At 40.3% G+C, this 16801-nt stretch overlaps 1 protein-coding gene across 1 annotated transcript in view; it reads left to right on the forward strand.

Moving 5' to 3' along the window:
• The first annotated feature begins 3977 nt into the window (after positions 1 to 3977).
• LOC149266848 (uncharacterized) overlaps positions 3978 to 16801 on the forward strand; it is a 187561-nt gene continuing 174737 nt past the window's right edge. The window contains exons 1-2 of the mRNA XM_089409329.1: positions 3978 to 4297; positions 4493 to 4655. Of these exons, the coding sequence (XP_089265455.1) occupies positions 3978 to 4297; positions 4493 to 4655 (483 nt within the window). The remainder of the gene's footprint in view (positions 4298 to 4492; positions 4656 to 16801) is intronic.

A 16801-nucleotide genomic window follows, 5' to 3' on the forward strand; every position in this document is an offset into this window, starting at 1 on the left:
AACATCAAGTTTGACCTTGACAGCACGGTGAAGGCAGAAGACCATTTAGAAAAATTCTACCTACAACTACAAAATCTTGAGGTATGTTATGATGATGTAGCATGTAGATTGTTCACATGTACCATGGATGGTCGCACAGCTGCTTGGTATCACAACCTTCCATCGAACTTTATACAAAACTGGTTTGCATTCAAACACATGTTCCTTTAGAAATTCGCTGATGAAAAGACCCCAACCATGCTATTCAAAGAGTTGGGAAGCCTTAAGATGGAGGGAAAGGAGAAAGTGAAATATTTCAATAAGAGGTTTACACGTATATTGAACAAGTTCGCAGTAGACACTAAACCTCATGAATCCATCACCACTGATTACTACACATCCGCACTACCAACAAACATTACGCAGTTCGTCAAGCGAGCTGCGAAACCAACACTATTGGAAAACTGTGAAGAGGCTATCATTGTTGAGAAATACCTGCATGCAGTTGGAGTCATCAAGGATGAGAAATCGGCAAAGGACTCCAAGGATGTGAGCAAGAAGCCCCAAGCGATGACAAGAAAGGGTAGAGACAAGGAAGCAACCAATATTGAGACCTTAACTCGTCTTGTCAAGAGCTTGAACACTAAAATGTTCGAACTCAAATGATGTAAAACAAACACATTTGCAAGTAGTCACCCGCCTAGGTAGAGATAGGAAAGCAGCTCATCAAGCACCAACCAGTTTGTTTCAAAAAATACATAGAAGCCTGTGTTCCAGCTCGAATAGTGTGCAGATCTGAAATTTTGTTCTTTCCACGACGAACATCATCCTGAGAACTCTTGTTTAGGCTAGAAGTGAGTTACAAATGCTTTCTACAGTCGTACACTTGATGTGGGAAGCAATATGCAAGAGCAACTGGAAGACACTAACAATGACGAAGAGGTTGCACCTGATGAGCCATCAAGATCTAGGCATGTAGTGAAAGCGTATCAGTGCTCGCAAACAATGTCAAAGATGAACAACGAGAAGCAGCCCCAAAAGCAAACTAACCATTACAATCTTAGGAGTAAAAGGGTTCCCCTCACACTTGGGGAGATGCAAGAAAATATCAGACTGCTGATAAGGAAGACCTATCCACCGACCACCCCAAATTAGAAAACACAAAGCAAGTCCAGGAAGACAACGGAGGAAAAAAGAACATCCATGAGCAGCAAGCTGCAAAACACTTCGCCGGACAACACGAACACTCGTTTTACCCCAGACATCTCGGTGAGTCTACCAGCCCTAGATTAAAACAATGTGGATGACATGAAGAAAACTTGGCTTAACATCAACTTGTTTGAGTTGGTTAAGATCCAGAGTCAGCGAGATATCCTACTGCACTTATTAGGATAGACTGCAACAAATAGCACAGTATTTACCAAAAAGGGAGCAAGCACACCTCCTGGATCACTTTCCAAAGTACACTCCAGATGGAAGAAGGAAACTTAGGTTTCCCTCCATTCCTACTTTCATTTGAAGTTTTCAACTGCAATGTTCACAACTATTTGGTTGATTCCGGCATGGCGGCTAATGTCATGTCGCTCTCCATTGCTAAGAATATCAATGCATAATGGAGTGAGACATCTACGTGAATCATTCAACTTGATCAAACATCGGTATTAGCCATTGGTGAACTACGAAACGTAATCATCCGATTATCTTGTGACAGTCGAGTCCACCAATGCATCAACATAGTTGTTGTGGACATACCGAAAGCATATGGTCTATTACTCAGCAGAGACTGGTTCAGCAAGCTAGATGGATATTTTTCTATAGACTAGTCTTACATGTGGCTTCCATACAAGGGAAAGTGCAACTAGATCCAGGTAGAATCCAAGAGGTACATGAAACATAATGTCACTCCCATCAATGGTGAGAATGAACCGTTGGCCTTCACAGAACTCATGTTCAGCAATTGCCTCCTTGAGACAACATTGGGGTGTTATCCTGCATGGCCAGCTCCTTCCTTGTCCAACTAATGGTGATGAAATTTGTACAACACATTGTACCAATAGTAGCAGTAGTAGCAGCAACAGTAGTAGTAGTAGTACTAGCACATCAAGTGGTCCATGTATAGATGAGCTGTGGACCATGTACTTTGACGGATCAAGGACACAGGATGGCTCAAGAGCCGAGTGTGTTCTGATTGACCCTTGCAACAGGAAGCATCTGGTATCAAGTCTCTTGGAGTTTGAGTGCACAAACAATGTAGTAGAATATGAAGCACTTGTGTTGGGCTTGTAGAAAGCCATCAGCCTCAACGTGGTCATACTCAAAGTGGTAGGTGATTTAGAGATAGTGGTATGGAAGGTATGTAACACCATTTACTATTTATCACTACATCTCAAAAGTTACCAAAAAGAGGTATGGTGACTAACCTCAAACTTCCAAGCATTTAATATCATTTCCGTACCACGTACGCATAACATAGCTGCTAATGCACTGACAAATGCAGCCTCAAGAATGTGACCGATTAGGGATAGATTTACTATTGAAATTTTGTACAAACCATCTATCCCAGACAACATAACTAACTTACGCGTGTTTATTGATGATCAACAGATACTACATTTCATGGCCAATGCTGATGTCTTCAAGGATGTACCGATAGATGATGATGAGCACGAGTGCTCTCTATAAGCGAAAGCTAGTAACATGAAAGGCCATGCTATCACAAAAGGTGTGGAATCATTGAAAATCTATATGACTTGCAAGAATGGTTCCAGGGGCCAAGGAACAACAAGACCCACAGTTCCACCATGAGGCACGAACTGATAAACCTGGGAAGAAAACAGGATCCGAAGTTTGTCAATCTTGGTACATGTTGTACACAGCAAGAGCGACAAGCCTTTATCCACTTGGTCAAATCGTACCGAGATGTGTTCGCGTGGATGTATGATGATCTAAAGACTTATGACACGCGGATCATCCAACATATCATCCCAATCAAAGAAAGGGTCAAGCCATATCAACAGAAGCTGAGGAAAGTACATCCATCGCTTGAACCCCTCATACAGAAAGAGCTTACTAAGCTATTGGGTGCACAGATAATATACAAAGTTTGACATTCTACATGGGTCTCCAACCTTGTTCCTGTACAAAACAAGTCCGGGGAAATTTGGTTGTGTGTTGATTTCTAGAACGTAAATCGTGCCTTGAACAAAGACAACTACCCCGTGCCATCCATGGACCATATTTTGCAAACAGTATCTAGGGAACAAATGTTTTCTCTCCTTGATGGTTTCTCAGGATACAATCAGGTTCTGGTAGAAGAACCTTATAGACTCAAAACTACTTTCCGTACCAACCAGGGTACGTTCGCTTATAGATGAATGTCATTTGGGCTTGTAAACATAGGCACAACATTTCAACGTGCTATGGATATCACCTTTCACGGAATCATTGGACAGAGCATGGTGGTATACCTCGATGATGTGACTGTGTTCTCAAGAAGACAAGAATACCACATACACCATCTCAAGAAAATCTTTGAGCGATGCTGAACATACAGGATTTCCTTGAATCCCAAAAAGAGCGTATTCACTGTGTCGGAGGGGAACCTCCTCAGACACATTGTTTCCAAGAGTGGGATCAAGGTGGATCTAAATTGGGTCCAAGACATTACACAGATTCCTTATCCAGTCAACAAGAAAGCTATGCAATCCTTCCTGGGCAAGATAAACTTCCTTCGGAAGTTCATCTCGGATTATGTGCAGATAGTTAAGCCCATGCAGGACATGATCAAGAAAGATGTAGTCTACAACTAGGGTAAGAAGGAAAAGTATGCATTCGCCTGGATCAAGAAAGCCATTACAGAAGCACCTTCTCTCTACAACCCAGATTTCAAGAAACATTTCCTGCTATACACCTTCGCTTCCAATAACTCACTAGCTACAGTACTCACTCAGAAAGATGAAGCTAATGATGAACGCCCCATCTCTTTCATGAGTGCAAACATGCAGGGACCAGAGCTCAACTACCTCGCCATTGACAAGCAATTTTATGCAGTTTACAAGGCGGTAAAAAACTTCAGGCCCTACTTGCTGAAAAACCACTGCATAATCTTCGTCCCCCACCCAACAGTCCACACATTGCTTGTACAACAAGAACTAGGTGAACAACATGCGAATTGGATGACAGGCTTACAGGAATATGATTTTGAAATAAATCCATTGCACACAATCAAAGGACATGGGCTCTGCAGACTTGCAGCTGAAGCAGTGCACGATCTGGAGAATAAAGAAGAACTCGCCGGTTGGGAGCAGGAGATTGAGATGTAAGACATAAGGCGAGAAACACCCACTGAAGACAGAACCTCTTGGTACGCAGATGTGTGCTAGTACCTTGAGCACAACACCATACCCTCTCACTTTTCTATCAGACAGAAGAGGGAATTGCACCTGAAAGCCTTAGCGTATCAGTCGGTGCACGAAGTTCTTTACAGAAAGCATAGTAATGGAGTTTTTTTCAGGTGCCTGGGGGCACATGAATTAGAGAATGTACTTCAGGATTTGCATTATAGACCCATCGGGGGTCACTTTGTGGGAAATAACACTGCACAGAAAGTTATGCGAGCTGGTTTTTACTGGCCCACATTGTTCAAGGATGCACATGATTATGCCTGCAAGTGCTTGGTTTGTCAGTGATGCGCCAATAGAACACGAAGATCAGTAGCCCCACTGCACCCTGTTGCGGTGATTGAACCATTCCAACAGTGGGGCTTGGACATCATTGAGGATATTTTCCCTCATTCGTCAAAACAACATCTCTATATCCTAACAACAACTGAATACTTCACGTGATGGACATAAGCAATTCCGCTCAAGGAAGTGAATGACTAGGAGGTCATCAGCTTCCTCCAGTAGAATATCATCTCACGCTTTGAAGTTCCGATATCACTTGTTTTTGATAATGCAACTTATTTTTCATCTTTGAAACTCTATGAATTTTCATTACAAAGTGGTATTGTGCTAAAGCATTCATCAAACTACTACTCGAAATGAAATGGTCTAGCAGAGTCCACGAATAGAAACCTCATTCGTATAATTAGGAAGATTGTTTTCTCTGAGTAGCGTAACTGGCATACTACCTTGAAGAATGCATTATGTGCTGACTGTGTAACACCTAAGCCCTCTGTGAATACCTCACCGTACTTCCTGGTTTATGGTAAAGAAGCCATCCTTCTGCCAAATATCTACTTGCCTGCACTTCAGCTTTCTAAAGAATCCCAAGGCAAGCCTTGCCAGCTACTTCAATGTAGGATGGATGCTCTCCATAAGATTTAGGAAGAAATGATGAAAGCAAAAGTAAAATTCACACCCCACTAGAACCATATCAAGAGATGGTTCGATGAGAAGTCTACATGGAAAGTTAACTTCGATTTGGGTGACTTAGTTTTGAAATGGGATAAGCCCCATGAAGACAAAGGAAAACATACGAAGTTCCAGTCCATGTGGATTTGATTGTACATAGTCCATGAGAAGCTTGGCCCACACACATATCGTTTGTGATCACTTGATGAGAGGACTGACAACCTTCCTATCAACAACCAAGATCTCAAGCATTATTTTCAGTAGGCCCGGCCACGCCTATGTCATGTACATAGTCTGCTTACTGCTTGTTGTTTTCATCTTGTTTGCTTTGCTTATCATCTTTGTTTTTACTTTGCTTGATTCTGCTTACTATTTTTGTTTACGTTTGTTTTGTTTGCTTTGTATATTACTATTTTTGTTTCCGGAAATAAGTGCTGCTAACTACTACGTTCTGGCTTTTGAATAGATTATGTGGCTGAAATATGAAGAGTCTTGTGACACTGCAACACTTGGCCAGTCTTGTCTTCGTCTTCTCTGTGCTTGGTTATAACCTTCGGCTGATGAGGTCTTGATGGAAATATGATCCTTCTGCAAGGGAAGCTTTGGTCCAACCATGAACCTGTGTCCACACTGGGAAGCCCCATGCCTGTACTCAGCCTTCTGCCCTATGTGTTCAAGTTCATCCAATTACTAGAAATGAGAAAGGGGAAAATCCAAACGAGAAAACCTATGTCAGAGGTCTTACATGCTTCTCTGAAGGACAAAACCTCTTTTTCTCTTAATAAGTCAGGATCCCTCTTCCACCCCAAAAATAAATAAGTTCCTATGCACAGTTCTCTTGAAAAATACAAAGGCAAAAGAAGAGAAAGGCTTCCTTTGTAGAGAGGTGAAGCAAGCAACTCCACCATGGTACTGACTAGGCTCACTGGCGGTGGAACAATGTGTGTGTTCCTGCGTGACTCTGCCGGGGTAGTGTCTAGGCTTGTTGGCTGTGGAGCAACACTAGAGATGAAAACTTATACTCTGAAAATCTTCAACTTGTGAGCTAAACTACCCTTCCCGAATTTGAAACACTAAGATCAAGGTGAACTTTTGATTGTGTTTGACTAAGTTGGCAAAGAGTGAACCATGCATGTCCATGGGGTAAGTGGGGAAGCCGAAGTACCCCGCACAATGATTCAATACTCCCTAAAATACCAAGGCCCTATGCTAGACATGAACCAAAACAGAGAAGTTGGAGTTCTACCAATGTGTCACCAAGTGTTGTAGTGGTTACAACCACCCTCCAAAATTTTGGTCTGCACCCAATTTCGGAGCCTCCCTTGAGAGTTTCGCTTGATGACTACACACCCCCGGATTCATTCCGTGAGCCTGTGTAAGTATTTGTATCCACCTTACTTGTGCATTTCATTCATGTTTCTACATGTTGGTGTCTAATTCATGCTTGCAACCATGTTCTGGTTATGTTCAAAGTCTTCACTTCGTGTGTACTTGTTGTGTCCACTATAAAAGCATATGTCGCACTCGCACACAAAGTCACATTCATTGTCACACAAGTGCCATCATGGACGATGGATGATCAATCACGAGTGTCACTCTTGTCACTTTCACCATCGTCCAGTCATGTTGAACTTGTGTGTCTGGATGGTTTGAGTCATCTCGTCATCGAGTCATGTGAGTGTGTGTTTGCATGATCACATATGCATCTTTCGCTCGTTCACACATTTAGTCATTTTGCTGAAAGTTTTGACGACCAGACTCCCCTTTGATAGTCAGACCATCACCCCTCCATCGAATCAATCGACTGTTAACCAGAACACCGCAGAAGCTCCAAGAAAGTATTTTCAAACTACGCTGCCCGTAACCAATCCAATCAACTTCCATTCTGATCGCCCAGATAGTTGGACCTGACAGTCACCCTGGGATTGAATCCCCTAAAAAATTGTGTAGAGGCTATTGACCTTACTCGCTCAGCTAACTAAGGAAATTGTGCAAATAGGCTGGATAGACACCAAGTGCCCATCCCTGTCTCCCTTAGAAAATTGAGCAGTTTTCCCAGTCAGTCATCCCGACAGTCGACTAGATGTTCATCCAAGAAATTGCACAGTTTTCATGAGCAGGCCTTCTGCTGCCCACCAGTCCACTTAGCTCATAAATTGCGCAGATATGATCAGCAGGCTAACCTCCTAGCTTCAGTGCAGTCCCCCTCACCAGTAGGTCCTAGCAGCAGACTGCCAGTTCCTCCTAGGAATTGCACAGTTTCTGCTGCCAGTGACCTAGCATCCAACTGTCAGTTCCCTCTGGGAATTGCATAGTTTTGGCTGCCAGGCTCCCAGGAAGTTCCTCCCAAAAACTGCACAATCTCTACCTATTGACCCTCCTTGCAACCCAACCTATTCCTCCAAAAAGGTGCACAAATTTGGACTTCTAGCCCCTGCTACCCACTTGTTCCAAAAACTGCGCAGATCATGCCTACCTTGCCTTCCTGTAGCCTGGACTGTCCCTCCCAAAAGTTGCGCAATTTTGCATTCCAACCGAGTGATGGGCCTCTAAATTAGACATAGATTAAGGCCCATGCCTCTAAATTAAAACATAAATTAAGGCCTATGACCATCCTTCAACACATTAAACCTCTCTTTCGACATTAGATAGTTTGTTTTTAACTTTAATATATTCATTAGGAAGGTTTATGAATAATTTGATATTTGTGCCTAATATTATTTATTTTTGTGGAATATTATGAGAATATTGGGTAGATTATGATGATTTGGAGGAGGAGATAATTTAGGGAGTTGTTCCCTACTTCAGGAGGTTCAATAATAAATAATAAATCAACAATATATTATGGAATTATGGAACAGATTGTGGAACTCCAACGATTGAGAAAATCTAGGAATGTGTTCCACTAATCAAGGGATTTTGGTGTGGAAATCTTCCTCCATTCATTGGGAATGATTCTTAATCATTTTGTATAAGTACCAAGTTGAATTTTCATAGCACAGATTATGGAACTCCAATGATTGAGAAAATCTAGGAATGTGTTCCCTTGCCATTTAATGCAGATTCCTAGTATTGGGGACCAGATCCATTAATCAAGGGATTTTGGTGGGGAAATATCCCTCCATTCATGGGGAATGATTCCTAATCATGTTGTATAAGTACCAAGTCAAATTTTCCTCTAGGGATAGATTTTAATTAGTGTTATTGTGGAGAGAGCTTGTATTTTTGCAGCTCCATTGTATTTTCTTGCAGGGATGTAATTCTATTGATGAAAATAATGAAGATTGGTGTCATGTTCAACTTCTAAATCTTGTTCTCCTCCATAGGTATCTGATTTTCCTTGGGCTTGGCCATCCCAGGAGCCTCAAATCCTTTTTGTATAATTTTCTTTCCTTCTTTTCACTTCTTATTCACATGCATCTCTAGTTTTTATTTCTTTCTATTTATGCATTTAGTATTAATGATTTCTTGTTGTAGGATTGAGTTAAATGGTTGATGTAAGTTCCTTTTTAGGATCACAAGAATTATTTCATCCTTGGAAAGGCTTTGGCAGTTCATAGTAATCATTGAGCTACTTGGATTAGTCTTCTTATTCCCAAATCTAGATTGATGGACCTCCTTTTTAGCAAAGAACAATAATTTTCTGCTATTTTTTAGAGCATACTAACAAGTTTCACTCGAGTTGGTTCAAATTGAATTATATCACAAAAACATTCTAGTTCATAACGAAAATTACCCCATTGAATTTGCACTTGATTTGGTTAGGCATTTTTTAGATTTACTAGCTCACCAGTTCTCGAATTTCTAGATTTTTGACTAGTAATGTTTTTATTTTTTTGCATGGGTTAACAGAGACATTTTTGAGTGATTCCACTTGTAATAGGGACCTAAGAAATACTATTTAATAAAAAAAAATTTCTCATCCAATTTGGATTTGATTTTCTTGGTCATTAAACCCTCACCAATTTCATCATTTCACAAGGAAACTTCTTCAAGCTTTTTGAGCAAATCCATCCATCTCCCAACTTTGGTTTTGAATTTTGAAGTGTTCCTAGGCACTCCCTTGCCTCATTCCATTCCCCAAACACCTTCCTTAAGATTTCCATAACCTTCAACATCCATCCTTTTTCTCTTGGCTGTATCCTGTAGGTTTTCAGGGGATCTTGTAGGTTTTTAGTACATCCGCTAGGTTTTCCTGTAGTGGCCTGTTTTGAGGCTGAATTGAGGAAAACCAAGAGGAATCCACACAAGGTCACCTAAAGGTTCTTCCAAGCCTTCCAACCATCCACCATCATCTCCAAGTCATCTTCCATATCACCAAAAGAGATTAGCCTTCACACTCTCACATGAAAAAAAGACAAAAATAAACACATATTTATTTTATTCATTTACATGCACAACAGTAGAAGGTTTGATGGTTTAAATATGCATGCTTAGGATTGTAGGATTGCATACATGTTAACTTCGCATTCTTTTGAAGCAAAGCCTCTTAGCAGTTAGTTAGAAAATGGTGTGTTTTAGCATTTGATTTCAGTCTCTTTCCTTGTACTTTCTTTCTCTCAATAGGTTAAGATTCCATTTCGAACGTTTAATTTTCTGCAATTAGTTTAGGATTTAACTTTAGTACATGAAATCCATTACATCATGACAAAAAAGGAAGGAAAAATTGTATGCTACACATATAGTTCTGATACCTCTTAAGTTTGTACGAACCCTGGGTTGATAATTAAAGTCGGTAGCCTTGGGAGTTACAACATTCTTGTTGCAATACTGAGGCTCATCACCGAGCCAGAGCTCGCAGACAGTCATTGTCAACTTGGATTTCCCATCTCTGTCACTTAGTGACTCTTGCGTAGTTTTCATCAGCAGTGCCCAAATCCATCATCCTGCTTCACAACCTTGCTGCCTCTCCCAGTCACCTGCATCCGAAATGATCATGTGTTATGGTAGACTAGGAGGTTTTGGATTTGATGTCATCTCATCATGAGTGAATGTAGGTATAGGTACACCAACAAAAATGGAGTGAAAATGAATGCAATGAACGAAGGGAGCACATGCAGAAGGAAAGGTTCACCAACAGATGAATGAACGATGCATGTGAAGAGATGTGCTCACGAATGGGCCAACATGCACCTTTGCAAAAAAATGAGCTTGTCAAGCCTCCCAACATGCAAGCAAGGAACAACATGCCAAAGCTTCATCAAGCGAACCAAAGACCATTGAAGACTCTGTTCACTTTGCCATGTGGAGTTGAAGTTGTGATACACCATGAAGACATCCATCACCCAGTAGCACTGTAGCTCGACATACACTCCAGCAGCAGCACGAATGTACCAACACTGTCATTTCGAGTCATGTCACTCACATCTCTACTATGGGCTATGTTGTCAATCAATGTAATGTAATGTGGAAGTCCAAGAGACCCACTTGTTTTACAAAGAGTCATGTAAAGTCGAAAAGTCATGGAAGTCAAACAATCATGAGGGTAGTCAAACAACCACAAGGGTTAGTTTCACCCTTGGCTATAAATACCCCCCTCATTTGTACATGAAAGGAATTTTCACCTCAACTCCTCTCACATACCCAAGAGAGTCTGTAATCTTTTCTTTGAGGAGTAAGTAGTGGCTCCAATGCCCCGCACTCAGGATTAGTGATGTGTGGTGTAACAATGTGGAACTTTTAATTAATTGAAAGGCCTGCTAATAGGCTAGCATGTTTTCACACATGTATTGTAATTGTTGTAAGACTAATCTTTAACACTTGTGATGCATGTTGCTTTAACCTGTGTTCTACATCTGAACTATTTCACTTGTTGTAATACATAATCTATTAATGGAAATGTGTTGTATATGCTGTTAACGCTGTCTCGCCCATGTAGACTACTCTCCTGGACACCAAACAAACCTTTCACATAAAACTTGTTGTAACAACCGTTGCACTCGTTTGGACTCATCCATTGAGTGTTGTACGTGTTATCTTACCTTGTGTGTTGTGACTGCCGCATCCGTGTGGACTGCTCCTCCAGAAGCTGTGCACATCCTGTTGTGTTGTGTGTTCCTAGACGAGTTGGGACTTCATCCCAACCAACTTGGGACTCACTCCCACCCTCTCCCTCTACAGTGAAAGGACCATTGACACAAGTGACACTTACACTCAACAGGCACGAGAACCTCACTCCTCGAAGACAAAGCAGACCACTCTTCTGTGATGAAAAGCAAGAGTTGAGGCAAATCCTTAAGACAATGGTGACCAGGCCATCATACTGGATGGGTCTCCCACACCAAACGGTGTGAGGTCTAATTGGGACTTCATACTGGGGTGATCCCCTGAATGTTGGCAATTCTAGCACCGTCAACACATTCTCATATCTCATCCATCCAACAACACATGAACAACAACATAATGCATCTAGAAATAAAAACATGATCCATAAAGTGCATAATATATATGAGCCAATAAATATCCATGGTTGCAATATAAACATGACATATATCATCTAGAAATATGATCATCATCAATAACCCAAGTATGTCATGCAAAATATATGATCTTGCTACTATATGGCAACAACAACAATTTTTTTTTTCCTACAACACAATGGCAACACATTCCAAATCCATTTGGAAGCATAAATTCTCCCCCTAAATGTGTGATCCCTCAACACACCTAGACAATGCATGGCTGCCATATCAACAAACACATCATAAACACTCCAACATACATCTTCTCCAAAAACCATTAGTAACAATATAGCTGATCCATCTGATAAATAAACTGGAAGAATATAGATCAAAGATAAAATAATACTCAAACCTCATGAAATCCCCCCGAAGTCATGCATCTCCTCATTAGTACTTTCCGATATGGCTACATAATTAAATATTTGCATGCAACTCATTATGCAACCGTATACTCCCCCTGAGACCAAACCAGCCTCAATTTTTGGAGGGAGTTCCTTGCTGCTCTTTTCTCCTCCAAACTTTCATCTGCTAAACTTTCTTCCTCTTATGTGGTTGGCCTTGCATATTTTATTCTCTCTAAATGGATCTCCTAAAACATATGGGCAACTTGAAATCCTTGGCCTTGTGGCCAATATTGTCACAAACACAAAATCTAATGTGATTAAGGAATAGAGGAATAAGATGATGTATTCTATTGGTATAGCTTCAATTCCTTGCATGTGCCCTGCAGTCAATAGCCCTATGGCCAAAATCATTGCATGGGAAACAATAGCCATAAAATGGACTATTATACCTAATGGATGGGAATCTTATTTGCATGCATGCTTGATGTAGCTTCTCCTTTGGCTTCTCCTTTTGATGAGAGGTTGATCTCTCAATTTCTGCAACTTGCTGCTATGTGTCCACGAACACCACAATTATAACACTTGCCAATTCTATTATTCTTCTTTGACCTCCTTCTCTTATTATGTTTCTTCTTGAATGGATCATGGATATCATTACTTTTCCTGCAACTAGGTGCTCTAATAAATTTTAATTTGCTTGTAGAACCTTGAGCACTAGTTTTGAGTTTCTCTAATTATTCCTTCAAACTTTGGCATTCATCCTCCAGCTCATTGAACTACTTCCTATTTCCAATATCAACCTTCATTCCTTCTTGCAACTAAAATTTCAGATCTGAAATTTCTTCTTTGAGTGCACACTCCTTTTCATCACAAATTGTAACAACATCTGTTGATCTCTATTTTCAGCCTTGAGCCTTTGTATTTCCACTTCTAATGCCATTATCTTTGATTTCTCATAATCTTTGCAATTGATGCTCAATATGACACTGCAATCACTAGTGCCTTCATCTTCTTATGAGAAGGTTTGATTAGTTACTGCAATAAAAGTAGAATCCCTTCCATTTTTCTCCATTTTTTTAAAATGTATTTTTCCTCCAAGATACAATTTCTGCAACCTATCCAACATTTCTTTGGTAGTTTCACAATGATTCACATGCATGCTATCATATTTTGAAAAACTATTCACAATAATCTTCTTAGCCATATGATCAAATTCATCTCTAACTCTATATTCTACTCATAGAAAAATATTTTCATCAAGAGATATAAAATATGAATCTAATTTCACTCTCCAAGTTGCAAATTTACCTTCATTAAGTATAGGAATACCTTGTAGATCAATTTCGAAAAATTTTCAAAAATTATGACAAAATCTCCAAGATCCACTCTCCAGTGATTAAGCTGCACCTGAGAGCCCTGCTCTTATACCAATTGTTGGAAACTAGATCACCACTGAGAGGGGGGGCGAATCAATAGTATGAGAACTTATACAATTTTTATCAAATTATTTAATCTTTAACATGCATAAAGTGAAACACATAATTAGATATTAGTGCATAAAACATAAATCAGAAACCATGAAAGCAATCACACAATAGACACATGTGTTTCTGATGGAAAAACCATCATGGGCAAAAAACCACCCTACTGCTGCTGCACTGTTCAATATTTAATTATCTTCTAAACAAATTATACATGTGTTGGATTGGTTTGGGCTGACCCAGGTTCGATCTATACTGTGCACCAACAAAATCCTCAATCACTGGCCCTTTTGGCAATGACTTGCAAGAAGACCGCAGTCTCACTAGAAGTGACTATGGGAGGATGCAAAACCAAGTTTTTGTAGCCTTGAAGGATTATGGGATGTGGTATTTGTATGTTATCTTATTCTTATCATTCATAAATCACTTCGTTGCATTAGATTAAACACTTAAACATGTGATATAAAACCATAAACCATCACTGCGTTGAAATTAAAATGAAACTATAATAACTGCTACTCTACAACAAATAATAAGAAAATATACACATTAGGACACCAAATTACCATGGTTCACCCCAATGTGGGGCTATGTCCACTAAAGGTGTTTCTTATATATTGAATCTTTGAACAATAAATACTTCTTGGCTTGCGCACTAAGCTGCAAGTTGTTTGCGCACTCAGTTGCAGAGCCTCTCCTTCGCTACGAAACTATAGATCACAATAATACAACCATAACAATGAACTGGATCACAAAGATTGATTCTCTTCTTATTATTTTACCCTATATATACTATTACATCTAACGATTACATCATCAAAATACCATGGATTCCTGAAAACAAGAAACTATGGCCCAAAAATCCCATTGATCCTTTACAATATCACATGCTTTTATAAAAAGGATGGGTTTCAACCCATCTTGAAGCCCTTACACTATGTGGTATATTCCAAGTGCTCCACTACGCAGTCCACTCCACATTCTGCTGCTCTACTACACGCTCCACTGCGTGATTCACTTCACAAAATGCAGAGTCTTTGCCAAAATCTAGGCCAAGTTGGGATGCACCCAATAGGCCCTCAACACTCACATGTGACTCATCTCAAGTCACTTAGACGATTTTCCTCTGATCTTCGCTGCAATGTTTTTGTAAGCACTATTGAACTGCTGCAGAATGTTAGTGACCTTCTTCTCTTCGCTGCAAACTTCCTCCAACAGTGCCTTTGTCAAAGGTTTTGTATCCTTCTACACCATTGTTGTCTCCCTCTATTGAAGCTCTTGAATCTTCTAATCCAGTACTTGGGACAGTTGGAGAGCCTCATCCTGCCATGGCTAACTTATTTTTGTCAAAACCTTCTCTTCCTTCCTCAACTCCTCTATCTTCTTCTGGAGGGAATTTCCCTCGTTGATCTTGGCGAGCTTCTGTGAGATTGGTAAGGTCTGCGCAGTTTCCTGAATCTCTTCTAGCTACTGTTTCTTATGTTGAATGTCTTCTTGAATTTTCTGCACATTTGGATCTTCCTACAACGAAGTCCAAATCTATAAGCTCTCATCTAGAAGCTTCCTACAATCTACCACCGCTGTGTAGATGCCAGCCATTGTAGCCTTTAGGTTGATCTCTCTCTATTCCCACACTTCTTGTGGTGTGGTTGGCTATAGCTTCATTTGTAGCTCACTGATCTTCATTTCATATGAAAATTTCACTTCTGCAATCTTAGTCTTGTACCTTTTTACTACAAGGCTGAGCTTCGCGACCTTGTCCTCCATTGGTTCTTGTTCTTGGACCTTAATGTTTGGAATCTCACGACATGTTTCTTCAAAAAATTCCTTAAGCTTCTACTACTGTTGAACTGCTTGATCCCTCTCCTCGATTGCCTGGTTGAGCTTCTGCTATAGCAAAGCTTGCTTTCTTTCTACCTAAATGTTTAACTTCAATGGGAGTTGTTTCCACTGCTTCAACTCAATTATGATCTCTTGATGCAACTTTTGTAATCTCTAAAGTGGCATTGCGACGATGTTCTTGTTCACATATCTCCACTCTTTGGCCTGCTATTATACCTCGACGAAGTCAAACTATAGGGCTCCGGAAGGTATCGGTGCTATTCACAATGCAAGTGTAGGCTCTACTGATATTTTCTCTGCAACATTTTCCTCTACTTGCACTGGCTGTCTTACTGTTTGTGCCAAAATATTTAATTCTGTAATGTGCTCTTCGACACCTGTTAGAAGTACGCCGTAGAGATCCTCTAACTTATTCCATGATTCTGCCATCACTTCTTGAATTTTATCCTCAATCTAGTCAAAGTCCCCCTCAACGAGGACCATTGATGTTATGTCCTTTTTCTTGTTTGCCTTCTGCTTCTTTTTGGTTCTTGTGGTAGCTTCCGTGCCTGCCTTCCTCTTCTCTACAAGAACTGGGTCTATTTCTATTTTTTCAAACTCTCTGTTCTGCTCATCACCTTTAAGAGGATCCTAGTGACCCTCGTCATGTTGCTCCCCTTATTCTGATTGTTCTCATCTTTATACTTCCCACTAGCTTCCTTGTGCTACGTTGTGTCCTCATCTGTCGGACTATCCTCTTCTTGTGTCTCCATTGTAGTCATCCACTCCGCGGGCTACTGCTGTATTTGAGCTAGGATATCATATTTTGTCAGTAAATATGGTAGGGGATGCCATGTCTTCTTTGTGTCCCTATGAGCCTGTATATAAATTATGTCGAAGTCACCCTTGAATTTCACAACATTGCTATACTACTGGTATAGGATCAGTGATAGGCGAGGGTGCTGGTTCACCAACATGTGTAAGTCCATATGGTATAATACAAATAACATTATGTTCTCTTGTGCTCGCAACAGTTTAGTGGTATACCACAACGAGGCATACCACACAACTTCACAAATATCTGAGGGTACAAGAGGGAACTGCGAATCTTCTGGCTCTTTCCATGCTAGCATAGCAATTATCAAAATAAACCATGCGTAATGAAATGTAGTACCTTTATTTTGAGCCTCGCAACAGTCGTCCAGAAACTCTTGGAATAGATATGTGGCTTGTAGGTTTTAACCCCGTACAAAAATTACTTGCCTACGAATTCTAAAACACAGAAAATACACAATAGCGAGAGCATAAAACATAAAACAAATATACAGAACGATTTTCCCCTAGATCCCAAATTGGGACTA

This window comes from Pinus tabuliformis, chromosome 6 (genome assembly GCF_031772625.1).
Source record: "Pinus tabuliformis cultivar Carrire ecotype Pingquan chromosome 6, CPIR1, whole genome shotgun sequence".
Lineage (NCBI taxonomy): Eukaryota > Viridiplantae > Streptophyta > Pinopsida > Pinales > Pinaceae > Pinus > Pinus tabuliformis.